General features: G+C 36.6%; 1 protein-coding gene across 15 annotated transcripts in view; it reads left to right on the top strand.

Annotated features, from left to right (window-relative positions):
* The window catches only part of SOX6 (SRY-box transcription factor 6), a 619,212-nt gene that overhangs the window by 478,798 nt on the left and 121,633 nt on the right, over window positions 1–18,781 (top strand). For 10 of the 15 annotated variants that reach the window (XM_043580746.1, XM_043580741.1, XM_043580744.1 and 7 more), the window contains one exon: window positions 8,524–8,647. In XM_043580746.1, coding sequence (XP_043436681.1) covers window positions 8,524–8,647 — 124 coding nt within the window. The remainder of the gene's footprint in view (window positions 1–8,523; window positions 8,648–18,781) is intronic. The other 5 variants (XM_043580740.1, XM_043580738.1, XM_043580750.1 and 2 more) reach the window with 1 other exon arrangement.

The raw sequence follows: 18,781 nt of genomic DNA, 5'->3' as shown, positions 1-18,781 counted from the left end.
CATGTTCTTTTCTTTCAAAATTCAGTATTTAAACAGAACATATACAAATGAATGAGATCGGGGTGCTTGGAGGGCTTAGTTGGTTAAACAACCAACTCTTGATTTCAGCTCAGGTCATGATCTCATGGTACATGAGATTTAGCCCCACTGTCAGCGCAAAGCCTACTTGGGATTCTCTCTCTCCCTCTCTCTATACCCACCACCTGCTCATGCGTGTGTGCTCATGCACTCACCCTCTCTCTCTCTGTCTCTCTCAAAATAAATAAATAAATAAAATAAAGTGAACAAGAGATAAAGAAGTGACATTTGACTACTGATGATCCTGGTAGATTAATGAGTTATTTGCCCATTTTAGAAGCTATAAATAGAGTGGGTATATACAGTATGCTGAGATTATAAAAAGAAGTGTTAACACAAAGGACAGGATTGGCTCTTTCAAGGTTATTAGTATCTCTCTCTGAATATGCACCTAAAGAAGATTTTTAGAACTTGTGCTATTGACCTGATGGATGGAGTTATTGTGCTCTTACATTCAATGATCATTTCTGTCCTGTATAACCAAGGAAGAAACCTGGAAAATGCAGATTGTGATGTGGATTTAAATAACTATCTTAAAGACCAACCTAGTAAAAAAAATTGCTCTGTTTGCATGTCTTACTCTTGTTAGAGTGGGGACATAGTGAACTAGAGACAAGATATGTTTTTTTTTTATTTCTTCTGTGAATATTTTAGATATTTTATGAAATATATTTAGCAGTGTAAATTAGTAAAGACAAGTTGACTACTGAAGTTATTTTCTCTTTTTTCCTTCAATTAACTTCTTACTGAGGTATAATATACATGCAGAAAAGCATATATCATAAGTATAAAGTCAGCTCTTAATTGAGGTTCAAACTGAAACATAAGACTCTAAAAGAATAAAGACAGGGTTTTTAAAAGGATGTCTTTGGATTATAATATCTTGAGTTTGTTCTACCTTTTCATGATTTTTCTAGGCCCTTTAGTGAGGATTTTGAAAAGAGTGGTGGCAGTAGTATGCACAGTTCTTGGAAGAAATTGCATTACATTAAAGATGAATGTTAACAATGGTAACAAGTTGTTTTGTGTATTATCCTGGTGGGCCCTGAGAGAGTGAGACAGAGAGACAAAGATGATGGGGGGAAGGGACAGAATATTTGCTACCAACAAACCAACAAACAAAAACAAAGCAGGAATTCCGGATGCAGTTACATAATGTCTATCCATTGCAAGTTGATGGGAAACATCTGGGAAGATGGGACTCTGTTCTCAAATAGTCTTTTGTGTCCCAGAATTGTTCCTGATGAAATTTGATTTTTTTTTCTCCTACCAGATCCAGGTAGATTCTCTACAAGCAGAGATTTGCTAAAAGACAAATGAAAAGCAAAGAAGGTGATACCAAGACGTATTTAAAAGTCATTCTTTATTATTATTATTATTTTTACTACTAATAAAAGTGATTCATTGCATTAACCAATGCATATCGGTGCCCAGAAAACTGGCTCTTTGGTCTAAGGTGCTCCTCACATTGATCAGTTGTTACAACATGCCTACTATATCCTTAGCCTTGTGATAAAAGCAGTGGAGCATATAGAAATATAAATGCCACAGGCCATTCAGGACACTCAATTTATTTCATGATAGGTGATTAATGAATTGAAAAAATTAATGAATAGGTAGTAGGTCATATATAATATAAGGCTCCTTTGTGTACTTCCAACTATGGTCGACCAAGAGAACTTCAATATGCTGACTACTACATTATGCTTTCTAAAATAAGACAGAACATGGTCGACATTTTAGACAGGATTTAAGCAAAACCAGGTTTGAAACGGTTTTATGTTAAGGCATGCATGTATCCTACCAAATGAGACCCTTTCCCTCCTAACTCTTCAGAGTTAACGGAGATCCATATACAGTTTGGCATGTACTTTTTGGCACTAAGAAGACACCTCCCTGACTTTGAAGGCTTTTCATGCAAGGTTTCTGGGTCCTTTATTTTTTCCTCTTTAGACATGGAGGCTTTTACAGTGGTAGCATTTTATACAAATGACTCAGCTATTCTTTGCAATAAAGAACAGAGCCTTCAGGAAATTCCCTCCCTGTGCCCCCCTCCCTCTCCAACTGCTCTTTCCCACTCTTTATTTTCTATCTCTGTCTCCCTTTCTCTGTCATCATTTACAAACATTGGAAACAATTCCTTCCAACAGATTAAAGAAGCTTTCTTCAATTAAACCACATGAGGAATGATTTACTAGAAATAAAGCCTTAAAATAATCTTCACTTGCTCACTGGTTTTAACTCAGTATTAGACATTAATATACTCATGATTTTCAATACAAATACATATTTCCCATCACCAAAAAAGTTAAATAATCTTCACGAAAGAGAAAATGAGCCCCCCTGAGTGTCACTCTGTTTGCATATTAGCGCATAGCCAGGTCTCTGCCAAGTTGCTCTCTGACTGACTGCTGCAGATGCTCTTTCTCAAGTATTCTGAGTCATATCTTTAGTACAAGTCTTCAGGGACAAACAATAGCACCTGTTCCTCACAAGATATCAGGCCAGTTAGCCCATTCATGTATCTTTAATGAAGCTCTGGGGCAGATGGCAAAACACGGCATCATCAACAACTTAGCACAGAGAAAACAAAGGGATAAGTATTGATGCAACAATGCTGTTTTACAGATAGGAAGAGACAGAACCCAAGTGTTTCACATGCGTCTTGCTGCTGTCTTGATTGTCTGAAAGATGTGAACACCAAGCACTTAACATTTCTGGGCACGTAGCCTATTTGATCAAGAATGTGTTCCCCACTTTCTGCAAAAGGGTAACACTTTGGTCAGGGACTGTGGAAGTTTAGAATCGATGGTCAGTTGTACTTGGGCACCTGCGGTTTGTTTCTTTCATGATGCCCTGACTCAGCTTCACCTACGATGTAGTTTCTGGTTTCTCGTGATCAGTCAAGTGACATACCCAGCCGGTTAGTGCTGACTTTGGTTTCATGTTCAGAGAGATATTTTTGGCCACGTCAAATTTTACTCTTTGTATTAACCAAATCATTTTTACCTGTGGAATAATGAAAGGATCTTTGAATTTGTGCTAAGGGAAAGCTACACTTTCAAGAAAAAAAGATGCTATTTGAAATTTTGATAACTTCTTGGGAAAGACATGTGGAGACTGGCAATTCTTTGATGGAGTGAGGGGAATTCTATTAGTTTTTATTCTTTCGTAAAATATTTTTGGAAGTTGCTGCTTCCAATGTGACTGCCTTCCCCAGCATGTCATCAAATGGGAAGATAGGATGATGGGAAGGAAGAGGGAAGGTAAGCTTACATTCTTCAGAGCAGGGTGGGGCTTTTCTGTATATTCACAATTCTTTATCTGTCCTAAGCCCTGACACTCAGTGCAGTAAACAGAACTCACAACTTCTATAGGAGAAAAATATCCTGGATGCTTATGTGATTCTTGTGTGGCTGCCAAGCGCTCTTTCTTTATCTCTCCTCCCTTCTTTGTTCTTGCTTTCCATTTCTGTCCCACATTCAATCAATAATTTTCTAGTAAGTACAAGTACAATAAATGGAAAGCTACGAAAGGGGTAAATTATTGCTTTAATACATGCTTTCTCCTCATATTACTTGCACTGGGCCATACTGGTCAGCTTTCTATAAAAGGTGGTAGTTGCAAGTATTCATAGACCTCCACTACCCTTGTGAGTTTTTAAGACGCATAATTCCTTTAAAATAATATCACACTGGGGAAATCTGAATAAGGTTGTTGGATTGTATCAATGTCAATATCCTGGTTGTGATAGTGTACTGTAGTTTTTCAAGTTATGGCCATTAGGGACAAGTACATGGGATCTCTCTGTAGTATTTATTTAAAATGCATGTAAATTTACGATTACATTTATGAAACTTTCAGTCATCTGTTATTATAAAGCATTATATTCCTTATCTCACTTAGGTCTGTTTAGCAAAAGACGACTTGATGCTTAATATAATATGGTACTTAAAAATGTAGACTTTGATCCTGAAACCTGGACTTGAATCCTGGCTGTAGCACTTTTTAATTGGCCAACCTACCGAGACTCTCATGGTTTTGTCTTTCTCATTAAGTGAATGAGGAGAATAATAGTAAATACCTCACAGAGGTTTGAGGATTAAATGAGATAGATCATGTAAATCATTTTCCCAGTGCTTGACATATAGGAAACACTGGAAAATATTGGCAGCTGTGATGATGATGATTATCATTACCATCATCATCACTATTATTACCTCTATAATTAGAGCTACAAGAGGAGTGCTTCATCATCTTCTCTTGGTCTAGATTCTAATTGCTACAGAGTATTTTGTCTTGTCTTTAATAAGGGACATTTTGATTATTCACATCATTGTTTTCCTTGAAATAAGTTAAGGGCAAGTTTATCATTTGGAGCTAAATAATTACTGTTAATAAATATAATACATTTTTGAAATTAATGACAGTGGCTTTAATTGATCAAATTGTGCAGGGTACAAAGAAGAGAGAAGAAGGAACAAACTGGAACTGAACAATATACTATCCCTACTCCAGAGTCACTCCAACAATCCACCTCTGAAATAGAAATTTTGTTTTGGTTGCAGCCTTCCAGATTTTCTTTACCCAAAGAACATACACACATGATTTCTCTCTTTCCTATCACTGAAGTCCATGTGATGTAGTGGAAAAAGCACTGGACAGGGTGATGAGCAGTTCTGGACTCCAATCCAGCCCTGTCGTAGATAGTGTGACCACAAGCCATGTCTTTTACCTGCTCTAGGCACCTGTTTCCCTATGTGTGTAGTGTGAGGTTTGGCTTAGATTAGTGATTCTCAGAGAGTGTTTCCTGGGCCACACTGTCTGCTTTACCTGGATACTTGCTGGGAAAGTACACTCTCGGACCCCACCTCACATCTACTGATTTAGAGGCTCTGGCAGCGGGCGGGAGGGACGGTAGGGCCGAGCAGTCTTTGTTTTAACAAGCCCTCTAGCTGAACTAGATACGTGCTAAAGTTTGAGAATCACTTCCCTGAATTAAATTTTAGTCGAAATATTAGATTGTTGGGCCTAGCTCCCAGAGTTTCTGATTCATAGATCTGGAAGGGGGGGCGGGGCTTGATAATTTGCTTTTTTGAAGTTCTCAGATGTTGCTGATATTACTGGTCAGGTATCACACTCTGAGAACTAGTAGGTTAGATCAGCTCTAAACTCTGTTCCAACTCTGATTCTATCATTACGATTGCTTTCACAATGTCTTCTGTCCCCCTTCTTACTTACTTTATCCCCCAATTTACTGAAGCTGCCTCAAAACTAATAGCCTTGAAAGTTTCTAACATATCCTACTTTGTAGAGGATGATGGACAGAAAGGAACTTCCCTAAATTCTTACAACTTATGTTAATGTGAAACACCTACAGCTCTTTGGCATTGACATTGACCTTAGACGGTTTAGTTAGTCATCTCACGTATGTAGCTAGTTACAAAAGAAATATCTTCATGCACCAAGATTCAAGAATTAAGGTCTGATGCTTAATTGCCATTGATCCCCTTATGTTGTCTCATGATCTGAAGAGCTTGGGCACCAATGTAGAAGTAAAATTATATTTTTATCCTAAGATGCTGTTTAATGAATAACACTAACATTCCCAAATTGCATCTTCAGATGATCCTTGTAATCCCACCTCTTCTATTTTATGGTTTTCTAGATACTTGGGATGGGATAATGCTCTGTGTGGCCTACTGTCTGCTAAGAACATGACAAGCCTCTGCCTGTCAAATTGAATTATTTAGTTGGTTCATATTTTCTTTTCTGAAGTAGAGTTATGGGTAAGAGTCACTGTTTCTTGTGTGTGTGTGTGTGTGTCTGTGTGTGTGTGTGTTTTAGTAATTTGATAATTTTCTAGAACAGAATATGCAAACTGCATATGAAAAAAAGGAGGGCTCTTACATTTACTGAGTGCCTATTATGTGCCAGTCACTGTGCCACAAGTGTTACTTTTCTGGTCTATTGAATCCTCACAATAACCATGTAAGATAATATCATTAGCTTTTAGATGAGGAAATAGACTCAGGAAGGTTAAGTAACTGTTCATGATCACATGGCCAAGGAAATGGCAGTGTATAGATTTAAGCTCAGATAAGATTGATAACAAAGCTTCTGTAGGCATCGTAGATTCTGAACAAATATGTGGTAAATGAATGAATAAAGCAATGAGTACATCACGTTATCTTCCTAATGCTGAATTTGAAACAATCTGGATCGTAGAGTTGGAAAGGCTCTCTAGGTCATTATCTAGTCAGGGGGTTAGTTATGTTGATCCTTTAAAGGATCCCTAACGTGTGGGTATACAGCCTTTACTTGACTACCTCTAGGGAATATGACACACGCGACTCTTTAATCAGAATGATTGTTGAATAAGTCATTATTAGAAAATTCTTCTCTACCTTAAACTCCCCTAAAATCCCTTTCTTAAGTCTAGTTCTGCCCTTTGTAACTGCTCACACTTAATCTGATTCTTTTGCCATATGAAGATAGCCTTGTATCTTTTCTCTCCCAAGCTAAATAGCTCCTTTTTTTCAGCTGCCTCTCAAGATCCATAGCACATAATAATAACTTAATAAATGTTCGTTACAAAGAAGGAAAGAATAAATAAATATGATAGCTAGACAGACCTCTCACTTGTTCCCCTTTAAAGCATCAAGCATCTGTGCTATGTTCTAGGTACATGCTAGGAACCATATTTCTAGAAGAAAATGAAACGATTTCCTTTGATGTGCTCTTGCACTGAACAGTCCTACCAAAAAGACCGTGTTTTATTTTCTGACATAGAACAGTGCCCTCATCTTTGACATCTCAGGTTTGCATCAGGTCACAGCAAGCTTGAGTTGAACAGCCAACCTAGTGCTTTTCTTCAGGGTTAAAGGCAAGACCTGGGCACAAGGGGATCAGCTCCAATTTACGCAGGCTAAGTTTGTACTCTAACATACAAAACTCGGGCTTACCTCAGCTAAAATGGTAGAAATAGCTGCCCAAAGCTAGTTTCTTTCACGCCCCACTGGCAAGGTAGTAATTGCACAAAGACCTTTTTATTATAAGTTGATTTTCCTGAGAAATGAATTCAGAAAAATACTGTAAAGTGTTTATTTTTTGTTTGCCCTTTATTAACCCACATCTTAGGGCTTTCCCTAGAGAAAAGCTGTTGGTAAATGAAACCTCTTAGACCCACACAGAAGCATTTTTGCACCATGTCCCTGGCTGTGGAGGGAACAGGGACAGGACAAGGCAAGTTGGCGCTATGTAAACAGGGTCATCAGCCAGTGTATGGAATTTTGCCTAAAGAGAAGATTTAAGAATTTAAATGGGGGAAGGGTTTGGGGTTGCTAGAATTACTGGTAAATGTTTGTATCTTAAACAGGATATAATGCAGCTCTTTTATACTAGTAAAGAGCCCAAAGACCCAGTTTGAACTTAAAGAGCATCTCTGTTAGTACATCCTAGTTTTGATCTTTAAATAACAAAAGTCCTATAGTTCAACCTATGAAATCAGGCACTAAAAGCCAGGGCAGTACCTTACTGTGATGCTATACTGGAATCAGGGTAGCATGTGTAGAGTAAAAAAAAGGGAGCTAGGAAATTAAAATGTGATTTCACAGGCATGATTTTGTCATAGCTCTTATTTTCTTTATATGGAATACAAATACAGATATAGAGTGAAGATTTTCTATTTTGCATTTTTGTGCTCTTTGATACATTTATTGAGGTCAAATGAAATTTGATATAGTAGGATTTATTATGAAATGCTCTCTGAATACAACTCCATAATTACTGAGCTACATGGTAGTGCATAAAGCTGTAAAACTGCTATGCCAGACAAGCAATTTATATGTTACATCGAGGTGTGTATGGCAAAGAATATTAGTTTAATTGGGAGCCAAGATGTAGTAGCCTTAAATCTAAAGAGCTATATGTTTAACATAATGTGGTAAGGCTTTGAAAGAAGATACCTAAACTGGGGAGATAAAGCATTTGGAATATATAACAATTAGACATTATTTTCTGACCAAGAGATACTAAACGCTGTTTTCCAAATAAAGGGCAGACAGAATGCAAAGCAGGTCAAAGGGCAAAACCTTTCAACATTGCACAGTGTAAGAAGCAAACTTATTTCTTCTGATTGTTTTAAGGAAAAAAAAAAAGAAAAAAAGGAAAAGAAAAGAGTCGAGATAAAAGAAAAACCATTCACCACAATTTGGTGGAAGCAGGGATGAGGCAAATTCACGACAAGGTTTTGTCCTTGGAGTCCTAATGGGATCTAAGAACAGGGATTTGGTAACTTCTGCCTGTGTTTTCTCAGGGAGCCGCTTCGGAATGAGGTCAGAAGTGGGTGGCTGTTTGGGTACCAGCACACCAGCAGGAGTGAAAAACAAATACTTCTTGGCATACATTTGTTCTCTGTCTGATCATAGGCTCTCTTCTGTTTAGCAGGTTCAGGGTCACATGCCTCCGCTCATGATCCCAATTTTTCCACATGACCAGCGGACCCTGGCAGCAGCTGCTGCCGCCCAGCAGGGCTTCCTCTTCCCCCCTGGAATAACATACAAACCAGGTAAGTAGAGAGGAATTCAACATTCTTTTGGAAATGCTAAGATCCTCATGTTTTTGCTTAGTAGTCACAACAAACACAGGAGCATACAAAGGAACTATGAATAAAATGATCATAAAAGCTGATTTTAAAGTCAAATTAGAACCGGAAAGTTAATTGGGAAGGAGGCATGTTACTCGTTTGTTGCAAAAAAACTTTTACTTTCTCTTTTTCCACCTGGTTTGTTCTGAATTCACAGATAAAATGCTACTTTCCCTGGAGACCACAAATTTCTGTTAGCTCGCTCTCATACCTTTACTGTGAATAATTGTCTTTGGTTAAAGACACTTTCCTCCTCCTCAAGAGCTTTTATGCTCTGGGAGAGTGGTCACATACACTATAAAATGCTATTGTTGTTTGTTGTCTGATTTCTCCTGGAAGAAAAGTTAAAACTGGGCAGATTTAATTAGCTCACCACTAATAGGTAAGATTCCTTTTTGATTTTAGTTGAAATAATGAAGCATTCAGTAGTATTTTCTCATTCATCTTTAAACCTCAAAACAGGTCACATAACCTTGCAGTGAAATATGTTTTGAGATGATTTAGCAAATGTTATGATTTTTCTTTATTCCTCTGAGTTTACTGGACTCCTGGGGAATTCAATTAGGGACATAATGGTTTGAAGCTTCTTTCAGAGCCTCCTTGTAAACAGGGCTTTAAATGTTTAAAGATATGTTGCCAAAGGAATCCAATGTAAGAAGATAGTCAAGTAAATAAAGTCAACCTTAATTTCATTTGTGCATTCTTTGTAAGTGACCTCAGCTCAGAAGTAGTGACCTTGTTCTACTCATTAATAATTTCCGTGTCAAGTTCTTTTTAACATATTAACCTGATTATATTAACCACCAAATCTGAGTGCAACAAATCTGAGCGCAGCGGCTTCTTTGTGTATGGGGTGTATAAAGTGAACAAAGGCATTTTAATGTGCTTAAAGTAATAATAAAGTATAAATCACTTTACTAAAATCCTCAGTAAGGAAGCTTACTACATAGCGTAAAAAACAAATCTAGTGAGGTTTCACATCTATTTTAGTTGTTTATTGCTATCGATTACTCTTTTGCATTTGGTAGATTACCATCTTCCTTGTGAGGAAAGGTAGGATGTCTGTCAAAACTCCTATCTTTCAAGGAACAGAGATGTTAAGGATTTGCTTCACTTAAGGACTGACTTTGAAAGTGCCTCAGGTACAAATTAGCCACACCTGGTATTACCAGAGATTTTGGGATACCTGAATGAAAGAAAATTCTATTGTTCAAATTGTCAAAGTTTGATTTTTCTACAGCAGGATTTTTAGAGCAAATTTTATTCCCTGTGAAATTGATATCCATATTAAGGACAGGAGTATATTTTGTCAGAAAATATTTTTCTGTCAGTGGTTCAATCCTTCCCTGATGTCTCTAAGTAGTTCTGAAATATTTTTCTTCTTGACTTCCCTTGGAACATTGATGTGAGCTAAATTTACTGGTTTACCCTGAATCTGGGTAGTCATTCCTATTCCAGTCTTAGAAACCTTTTTAATGATCTGTGCAAACCCTCTGTTTAATTTCAGTGTTTCTACATTTAAAATTCTTCACGTTTAAAAATTGGGTATGAGCCTTATTTTCTACTAGACATAACATCAGCATAGTTGACATGTTACTTACCTAATTTTGCTAAAAACAACAATGCTGTTTTTCATGGGGGAATATATTGTTACATAGTTAATGAATTTGGACCACTTTTTAAAAATTCTTCTCACACAGCATCAGTGAGATTGTAGAGAGTAAGAAGAATATGGAGATTGATGCGTCGCCTGGGTGGCTCAGTTGGTTGAGCATTTGACTCTTGATTTCAGCTCTGGTCATGATCCTAAGGTCGTGGGACCAAGCTCCACATCAGGCTCCATGCTGAGTGTGGAGCATGCTTAAGATTCTCTCTCTCTCTTTTCCTTAGCCCTCTCCCATGCTCATGCTCTCTCTAAAATGAATAATAATAATGATAAACAAATAAACAAATAAATAAAAGAAGAATATGGAGATTGGGAGAGTATTTTACGGGAGTGAGTCATCTCCATCAAACAACATATGTGCAGCATATAGTAGTGATCAGGGGTAGCAGAATTGTGTTTGATTGTGGTGGGTAAAAATGTTGGTTAAGGCAGGACAGTGGGTTTGGACTCATAGGGCAATTTTTAATCACAAGCAAGGCTGATAAAATAAGGTATTTTCTGGTGACCCCTAAGAAAATTTTATTAACCAGAACTCTAAATTCTTTAATATTTTTGCTGATCTAGGTTTTATTGCATATACAAATTATCATTAAAAGGATTAAAACTATATGTTTTTATGTGATTAGTAGAGAAATTATGTACTCAGGAGACTTCATCTCTACAGTGTTTTTGTCATTCACATCAATTGGAGGAGTAGAGGAAGCATGTTAGACTGGAGTCTGGACTAGGAAAACTCTTTGCCCCAAACTGAGCTAAGAGAGTTTCATTTGAAATACAAGTGAAATAATGATTAATTTTTTTTTAGTTTATTTATTTATTTTGAGAGAGAGAGCAAGTCGGAGTGAGGCAGAGAGAGTAGGGGGAGAGAGAGAGAGAATCCCAAGTAGCCTCCACACTGTCAGTGCAGGGACCGATGTGGGGCTTGAACTCACAATCCATGAGATCATGACCTGAGCTGAAATTGAGAGTCAGATGTTTAACCAACTGGGCCATCCAGATACCTCAGTGACCAAATTTTTAGAAAAGAGTAGCTCTGTCACATATAAAAGCCTTGAAATGGTGGCATAACTTTATATTTTGATCCCCTAAGCAACAAGATGAACGATCACTATCTTGGTCTTATAAATCACAAAATACATTGTTCTGTTTTCGTACCTTTTCCGCCTTCCCATAACCTGAGACAATTCCATAGTGTTTGTGCCTTCAGTTGTTTGAACAATTGTCTTGATTTCCAGAAAGCATGGGCTACCTTAGGGTGATGTTCACTGTCAAAGTCGACTGTTTCTGAATCCATTATCAGGACAGTCTAAACAAATACACTTAGGGCTATGGACCTTCTTTCCTTCAGATAATTTGACCCATTGCTCTGGGCATATCAGGGTCTCTGTATGCAATAAACCCCAAACAAACTCTCCCACTTCAGTAGGTTGCTAAGGAGGCTTGTGGCCTACAGGGATTGTGCAGTCTCAGGGAAATATCTATCAGATTAATATCTGTAGACATAGCTTTATTGAGTTTTAACCTTTAATTAATTTTTTTTTATTGGTTCTCTAATTAGAGACGTCATTCTAGAAAGGAATTCATCAGGGCCCAGATCATACACCACAGAATTTTGGTTGTTTTGCTCTTTCACATTATGAAACTGAGAGACGCAGCATTCCAGGGCAAGATAAATGCATTTAAGTACCTATATTTGAGAAAATTGAAAGATTAAGCCCCTTTCATAGCTGGTGAGGTGTATGTCAGACAGGATTGAATTGCCTGCAAAATAAAAATAATGGATATCCTCCTTCATGCATCAGGGATGGTGCAGGTGACCCATGGACTTTGTGCAGTTAGGATTTTTAAAATAATTGCTGCTAGAGCAGCCATCCTTGGCTTTCTAGGAGATTCTGGGAGTAGAATCTCTGCCTGTTCCTGCCTTCGGCACCCACTTTTTAGTTATAATATAGTAACTAAAGCCTCCTGAATACTTACTTTATGCCAAACACTGTGCTAAGTATTTTACACAGATTATTTTATTTAATTATTACTTGAACATGTCATTTAACCTTGCTGAGCCTCACATTTTTCTCATCTAAAAAATTTGTCCACTGCTCAGTGTGGGTGTGAAGATTAAATTTGTTAAAATGTATGAAAGTTCTTTGGAAACTCTAAAGCACTAGGTTTGGGGGTAAAATCTAAGTAAATTTAACAATACTAAACTACATCCTTATCCATTAGAAGTGTCCAAAAGTATCCCTCTGCCTGGTGACCAAAAATAATTTTACAAGTATACCTAATGCTTCTTTTAGAAAAAATTATGGTGAAATATACATAATATTTAATATTTTAACCATTTATAAATATGCAACTCAATGACATTAATATATCTGCAATGTTGTATAACCATCACCACTATCTCTACCCAAAACTTTTAATCATCTGCAACGAAAACTTTGTGTCCATTAAACAATAACTCCCCCTATTCCCCCCGTAACCTCTATTTTACTATCTTTCTCTATGAATTTGCCTATTCTAGATACTTCATGTAAGTTGAAACCAGACAATATTTGTTCTTCTGTGTCTGGCTTATTTCACTAAACATAATGTGTTTAAGGTTCATCCATATTGCAAAGAGCCAGTTTTCCCAACACTATTTGTTGAAAAGATGTTCTTTCCTCATTGAATATCCTTGGCACTCTTGTCAAAAATCAATACACTGTGTATATTTCAGGGCCCTCTAATCTGTTTAATTGGTCTGTATATCTGTTCTTATGCCAGTACCATACTGTTTTAATTACTGTACCTTTGTAGTGAATTTTGAAATCAGGAATCATGAGTCTTCCAACTTTATTCCTTTTCAAGATTGTTTTGGCTATTGGGAGCCCTTACAATTCTGTATAAGTTTGAGGATTGGCTTTTCCATTTCTGTGATAAAGAGTTTTGGAATTTTGATAGATATTTCACTGCATCTGTTGATTGCTTTGGATAGTATTGATATCTTAACAATGTTACCTCTTCCTATTGATGAACATTTCCATTTATATAAGTCTTTTAAAAATTTTCTCAGCAATGTTTTATAGCTTTCAGTGTACAAGACTTTCATGTCCTTTGTTAGATTTGTTCCTAAGTATTTAATTATTTTAGATGCTATTATAAATAGAAATGGTTTCTTAATTTTCTTTTGGATTGCTTATTGCTGGTATATAGACAGACAAGTGATTTGTGTGTGTTAATCTCACAAGATTACAACTTTTGCTAAATTTGCTTGTTAGCTCCAATAGCTTTCTTGTGGATTCTTTAGAGTTTTCCATATGTAGGATTATGTCATATGCAAATAGAGATAGTTTTACCTCTTCCCTACCAATTTTGATGCCTTTTGTCCTCCCTCTTTTCCCTCACCTCCCCCCCCCCAGCCCCCCACCTTTTGCTTGTCTAATAGTGCTGGGTTGAACTTCCAGTATAATGCTGTATAGCCATGAAAGCAGGCATCATTATCTCGTTCCTGATCTTAGAGGGAAAGCTTTTCAGTCTTTTGCCATTGAGTATGATGTTAGCTGTGGATTTTTCATAAATATCCTTTATCATGTTGAGGAACTTGCCCTCTACTCCTAAATTTCTAAGAGTTTTTATCCTGAAAGGGTGTTGGATTTTGTCAAATGCCTTTTCTGCATCGATTGAGATAATCATGTGAATTTCTTCCCCTTTGTTCTATTACTGTGATGTATTACATTGATTTTTTTGTGTGTTGAACCACTTTTGCATTCCTGGGATAAATCCTGCTTTGTCATGGTGAATAATCCTTTTAATGTGCTGTTGGATTCAATATGCTAATGTTTTATTGAGAATTTTATATCTATATGTGTAAAACATATTAGTCTGTAATTTTCTTTTCTGTGGTGTCTTACCTGGATTTGGTATCAAGGTAATGTTGGCCTCATTATCATATAGGTAGGAAGTGTTTCCCTTTCTTCAATTTTTTTAAAGGTTTTGGGAAGAATTCATGTTAATTTTTCTCAAATGTTGGAGAGTTTACTAGTACAGCTATCTGGTCCAGGACTTCTCTTTGTTGAGACGTTTTGTTTACTGACTCAGTCTCTTTACTTGTTATTGGTCTGTTGAAATTTTCTATTTCTTCTTGAGTCAGTTTAGGTAATATGTGTGTTTCAAGAAATTTGTCCACCTCTTCTAGATTGTGTAATATTTCAGTATAAAATTGTTACCCAGTGCTTCTTATTAATTCCTTTGTTTCAGTTAGCATTTACTGAATACCATTTATTTGTATATATATGTGGGAGTATACATGTATATGCGTGTATATGTGTATATGAATTTATGTATTCTCAGTTAATTTTCTTAACAACTCTAAGATGTAGGTAGCATTATAACTATTTTTTTAAAAGAAAAAAAATACTAATAGTCAAATAAGTTGATTAACTTTTCTAAGGTTTCCCATCTAGAAATTAGTGAAGATAGAATTCAGACTGAAGTTCTTTGATTTGATATTTTATACTCTCGCAGACATGGTTTAAATGGATATGGTATTAAGAAAAGTCAAACTCTTTATTTGATGTGGAAAATATATGACTTATATGCATGAATTTATCCAAGTGACATTTTGTATTACTAGGTGTTTCCACATCTTCCAGAATATGTAAAGCTGAGGTATATAACCACTATTGCTGGAATACTTGATTAATTAAATTTATCTACTTGAAATCAAGGCAGTATCCAAGGTTCTTCAGATTAGTAATTTCTTATTTATTTATTTATTTATTTATTTATGCATATATCTATGTATCTATGTATTTATTTATTTCCGAGAGTATGTATTCACCAGCGTGAATGGGGGAGGGGCAGAGAGACAAGGAGAGAGAGAATCCCAAGCAGACTCCCAGCTCTTGAAGCCTGATGGCTGAGGGTGGTAGGGGAAACTAGATATCAAGAACTGTGAGAACATAACCTAAGCCTAAATCAAGAGTTGGATGCCTAACCCAATGAGCCACCTAGACACCCCGTAATTTCATTTTTATTTATTTATTTATTTATTGAGAGAGAGAGAGCGCATGCATGGCCAGGGAAGAGGGGCAGAGGGAGAGAGAGAATCTTAAGCATATTCCATGCTTTGTGCAGAGTCCAAGACAGGGTTCTATTACATGACTGTGAGATCATAACCTGAGCCAAAATCGGGAGTGGGATGCTTAACCAACTGAGCTATCCAGGAGCCCTTGTAATTTCATTTTTATTTTTTTTTTTATTTATTTTTTTTTTTCTTTAAATTTTTTTTTCAATGTTCATTCATTTTTGGGACAGAGAGAGACAGAGCATGAACGGGGGAGGGGCAGAGAGAGAGGAAGACACAGAATCTGAAGCAGGCTCCAGGCTCCGAGCCATCAGCCCAGAGCCCGACGCGGGGCTCGAACTCACGGACCGCGAGATCGTGACCTGGCTGAAGTCGGACGCTTAACCAACTGCGCCACCCAGGCGCCCCTCATTTTTAAGTAAGAGTGTTGAGGTCCAAGGAAAAAATATGCACATCCACGTAAACTAACCTAGTTTTTGGAGATCAAGATTATTTTAACTATGCCTCCGTTATATACAGAGGCTGTATCGTTGGTGAACTATTTTAAGGCATGAACTTTGAGTTGATATTTTAAGTTGATTTCTTGTAACAGATGGATTTATATCAGTTTATCCACATTCGCTTATTTAATTGCTATTGTGACAAATTCCAATTATATGGATTTTCATATAATTGGTCAGTAGTCTGGATGTATCAATAAAATAAGTGAAGAAATTAAGATTGATTCTTAATTCTTATCTTCTTTAAAGGTATGAAAAACAATTCACATGTTCTTAGAAAATGCCTTGGGATCAAGACTTTTCTCATTATTGATCTATTGTTTGGTGAATAGAGGAGAAATTTAGCAAGACCAATAAGAGCATGGTGATCTCCACAATAGATACTGTTACCCATACCATTTTTTTAAAAAAATTTTGTCCAGGGGCGCCTGGGTGGCGCAGTCGGTTAAGCGTCCGACTTCAGCCAGGTCATGATCTCGCAGTCCGTGAGTTCGAGCCCCGCGTCAGGCTCTGGGCTGATGGCTCAGAGCCTGGAGCCTGTTTCCGATTCTGTGTCTCCCTCTCTCTCTGCCCCTCCCCCGTTCATGCTCTGTCTCTCTCTGTCCCAAAAATAAATAAACGTTGAAAAATAAATAAATAAATAAATAATCTTTCCTTCAAACATTTAAAAAAAAAAATTTTTGTCCAGAACAAATTGATGGTGCCATTTTATTTTTAGGATTTCTAACTGTGTCATTCATTACCTGCTAACTTTTCCTGCAGTATGATGCCTCACAGAGATAAATGCAGATTGATGATGGAATTCTTTCAGAATATAGAGGAGTTGTAATATTTCGCTATTCTGAATATGGACATCCAGTCAAGATGCAAAGTGGCATGTCCAAGTCTGGACTGGTGGTTGTGATTGAAATATTTCCCTATTGTAGCAAGAATGAGGATAACTTATAAAAGTGGGATCTACCTATCAGTTGTTTGGAAACCCAAATAATTTACCATTATCCTATGATACCACCACACAATAATCTTTAAGGTATTTAGGGGTGTGTGGTGTATTTTTCTTCTGTATTGGAGGGTGGAAAATGAAGTTTGAGACTTTGAGCCAATTACTGAAGAGTCCTTGAATCTTGTCTTCTAGGTTAATGTATTTTTTCCTCTCGACTCCTTCCAACCTCTCCAAGTGATTTCTTCAGTAGGTTAATTCTGAAGTTAATATCCCAGGAGACCTTGTCGTTCTGAAGAATCAAAGTAAATGGACAGGATTTTACCCATGAGAGTTTTGACTCTTTCATAAAAGTGAAATCTGTATTTGAATTACAGAAACTAGGAATATTCTTGCAGGAGATAGCATGAGTCTAATGGGTCCTAGGTTCTTAGTATAAGTTCTGCCTTCTCCTGTGTTTAAGTTTTAATAAGTTTTGGCTACATTTCACTTTCCTTGAATTTTTTTTTAAAAAATGTACTTTCTCTCATTCATGGACTCTTGCTGTAGAGCTGGTTTGGTTCTGAAGGAATGTTGCCTATTGTGATAAGTGAAACTAATGTCAGGCACATTTTCCATAGGTTTTATTTGTTCTGTAATCTTCAGATGAAAATAGTCAGTTGAAAATTCTAGAAGGCTGGAAAGATGAATTTAAGGAATGGGCATGATTTGCCAGATTGGCTCTTAGAGGTTGTCTTTTTTATGCTGGAGGTAGCAAGGGCCAGATTACAGTAGTACCTAAAGCCAACCTGTTCCAACAGGCTTCATCTTCCTTTGTACAAATTTAAAAAGAATGGATCCTCACGCAAGCATTTCAAATCCAGAGACAAATTTGAAAAAAATTGCTACAACATGTTGACTGATTCCTTGCCAAGTCAGCCACTGAGAACTTTTACTTGACCGGCTCTTACAAAGAGAAAATTAAAGGGGTGGGGGTGAAGCACATAACTTTGTTATTAAAAAATTAAACTTTGCAATACCCTAAATCTCTCTCCCTCTTAACATTTTTTCTCTGCTACTTTTAACCCCCTTCTCTTCCTCCCCCTTATCTTCTCCCTCTCCTGCCTTTCCCTTTTTCTCTTTCTTCTAATCATTCTCTGTAATGTGCTCTGTTGCTCTAATGTATTCATTTTTACTTTTAGTATTGATACAGTGATGTGTTCTGGAGAAATAGCTTTCCAAAGATTATATTCAGATATACAGATTCAAACCGGCAGAAAGGTTAAGAACATTTTTAAAATATGCTTGTCAGCAGTGGAAAGAAAGCTGTTTGTAGCCAGCAGGTGAGCTGGAGAGTACTACAGGGTGTGGTAGAGATAGTAATAAATTAACTGGCAAGCCAAAAACTATAAAAAAAAAAATCAGCTATTTCATAGCATAGAAGCATGACAGCTATGAAAAAAGGAGTGCCCCAGGGAATTCTTTTAGAGTTTGATTTTTTTAAATATGTTTGACATGAAAAATGTTTTAGTACAAATAAAGCAACTGGTATTAAACTTACAGGGAGGGGGGTTGTGGTTTAGAGTTAGTATGAATAATGCATGATATTTAAAGAAAGAACAGCTCTAAAATGTTCCGGGAGGCAGTCCATGTTGATGGTTGGAATGGCGATTTTTTTTCTCCTATTTTTGAAGCATCATTAATTCAGTATCGTTTTGTGATTTTTTTTTGAACCTGATAAGATATCAACCAAAGAAATACTATTTGACTTAAATTAGGACATTCTTTCTTCAGATAATTTAGTTTAAATATCAAGAAGATCAGCAGAATTATTTAAGCATAAAGCGACAGTCATTTACTATAAAAAATAATTTGGCCTAGTTATCCTTTTTAAAAAGCTCATGTA

The sequence above is a fragment of the Prionailurus bengalensis genome, chromosome D1, assembly GCF_016509475.1.
Source record: "Prionailurus bengalensis isolate Pbe53 chromosome D1, Fcat_Pben_1.1_paternal_pri, whole genome shotgun sequence".
Lineage (NCBI taxonomy): Eukaryota > Metazoa > Chordata > Mammalia > Carnivora > Felidae > Prionailurus > Prionailurus bengalensis.
The sequence above is the reverse complement of the archived record's forward strand: the minus strand, read 5'-3'. Positions and strand labels throughout refer to the sequence as shown.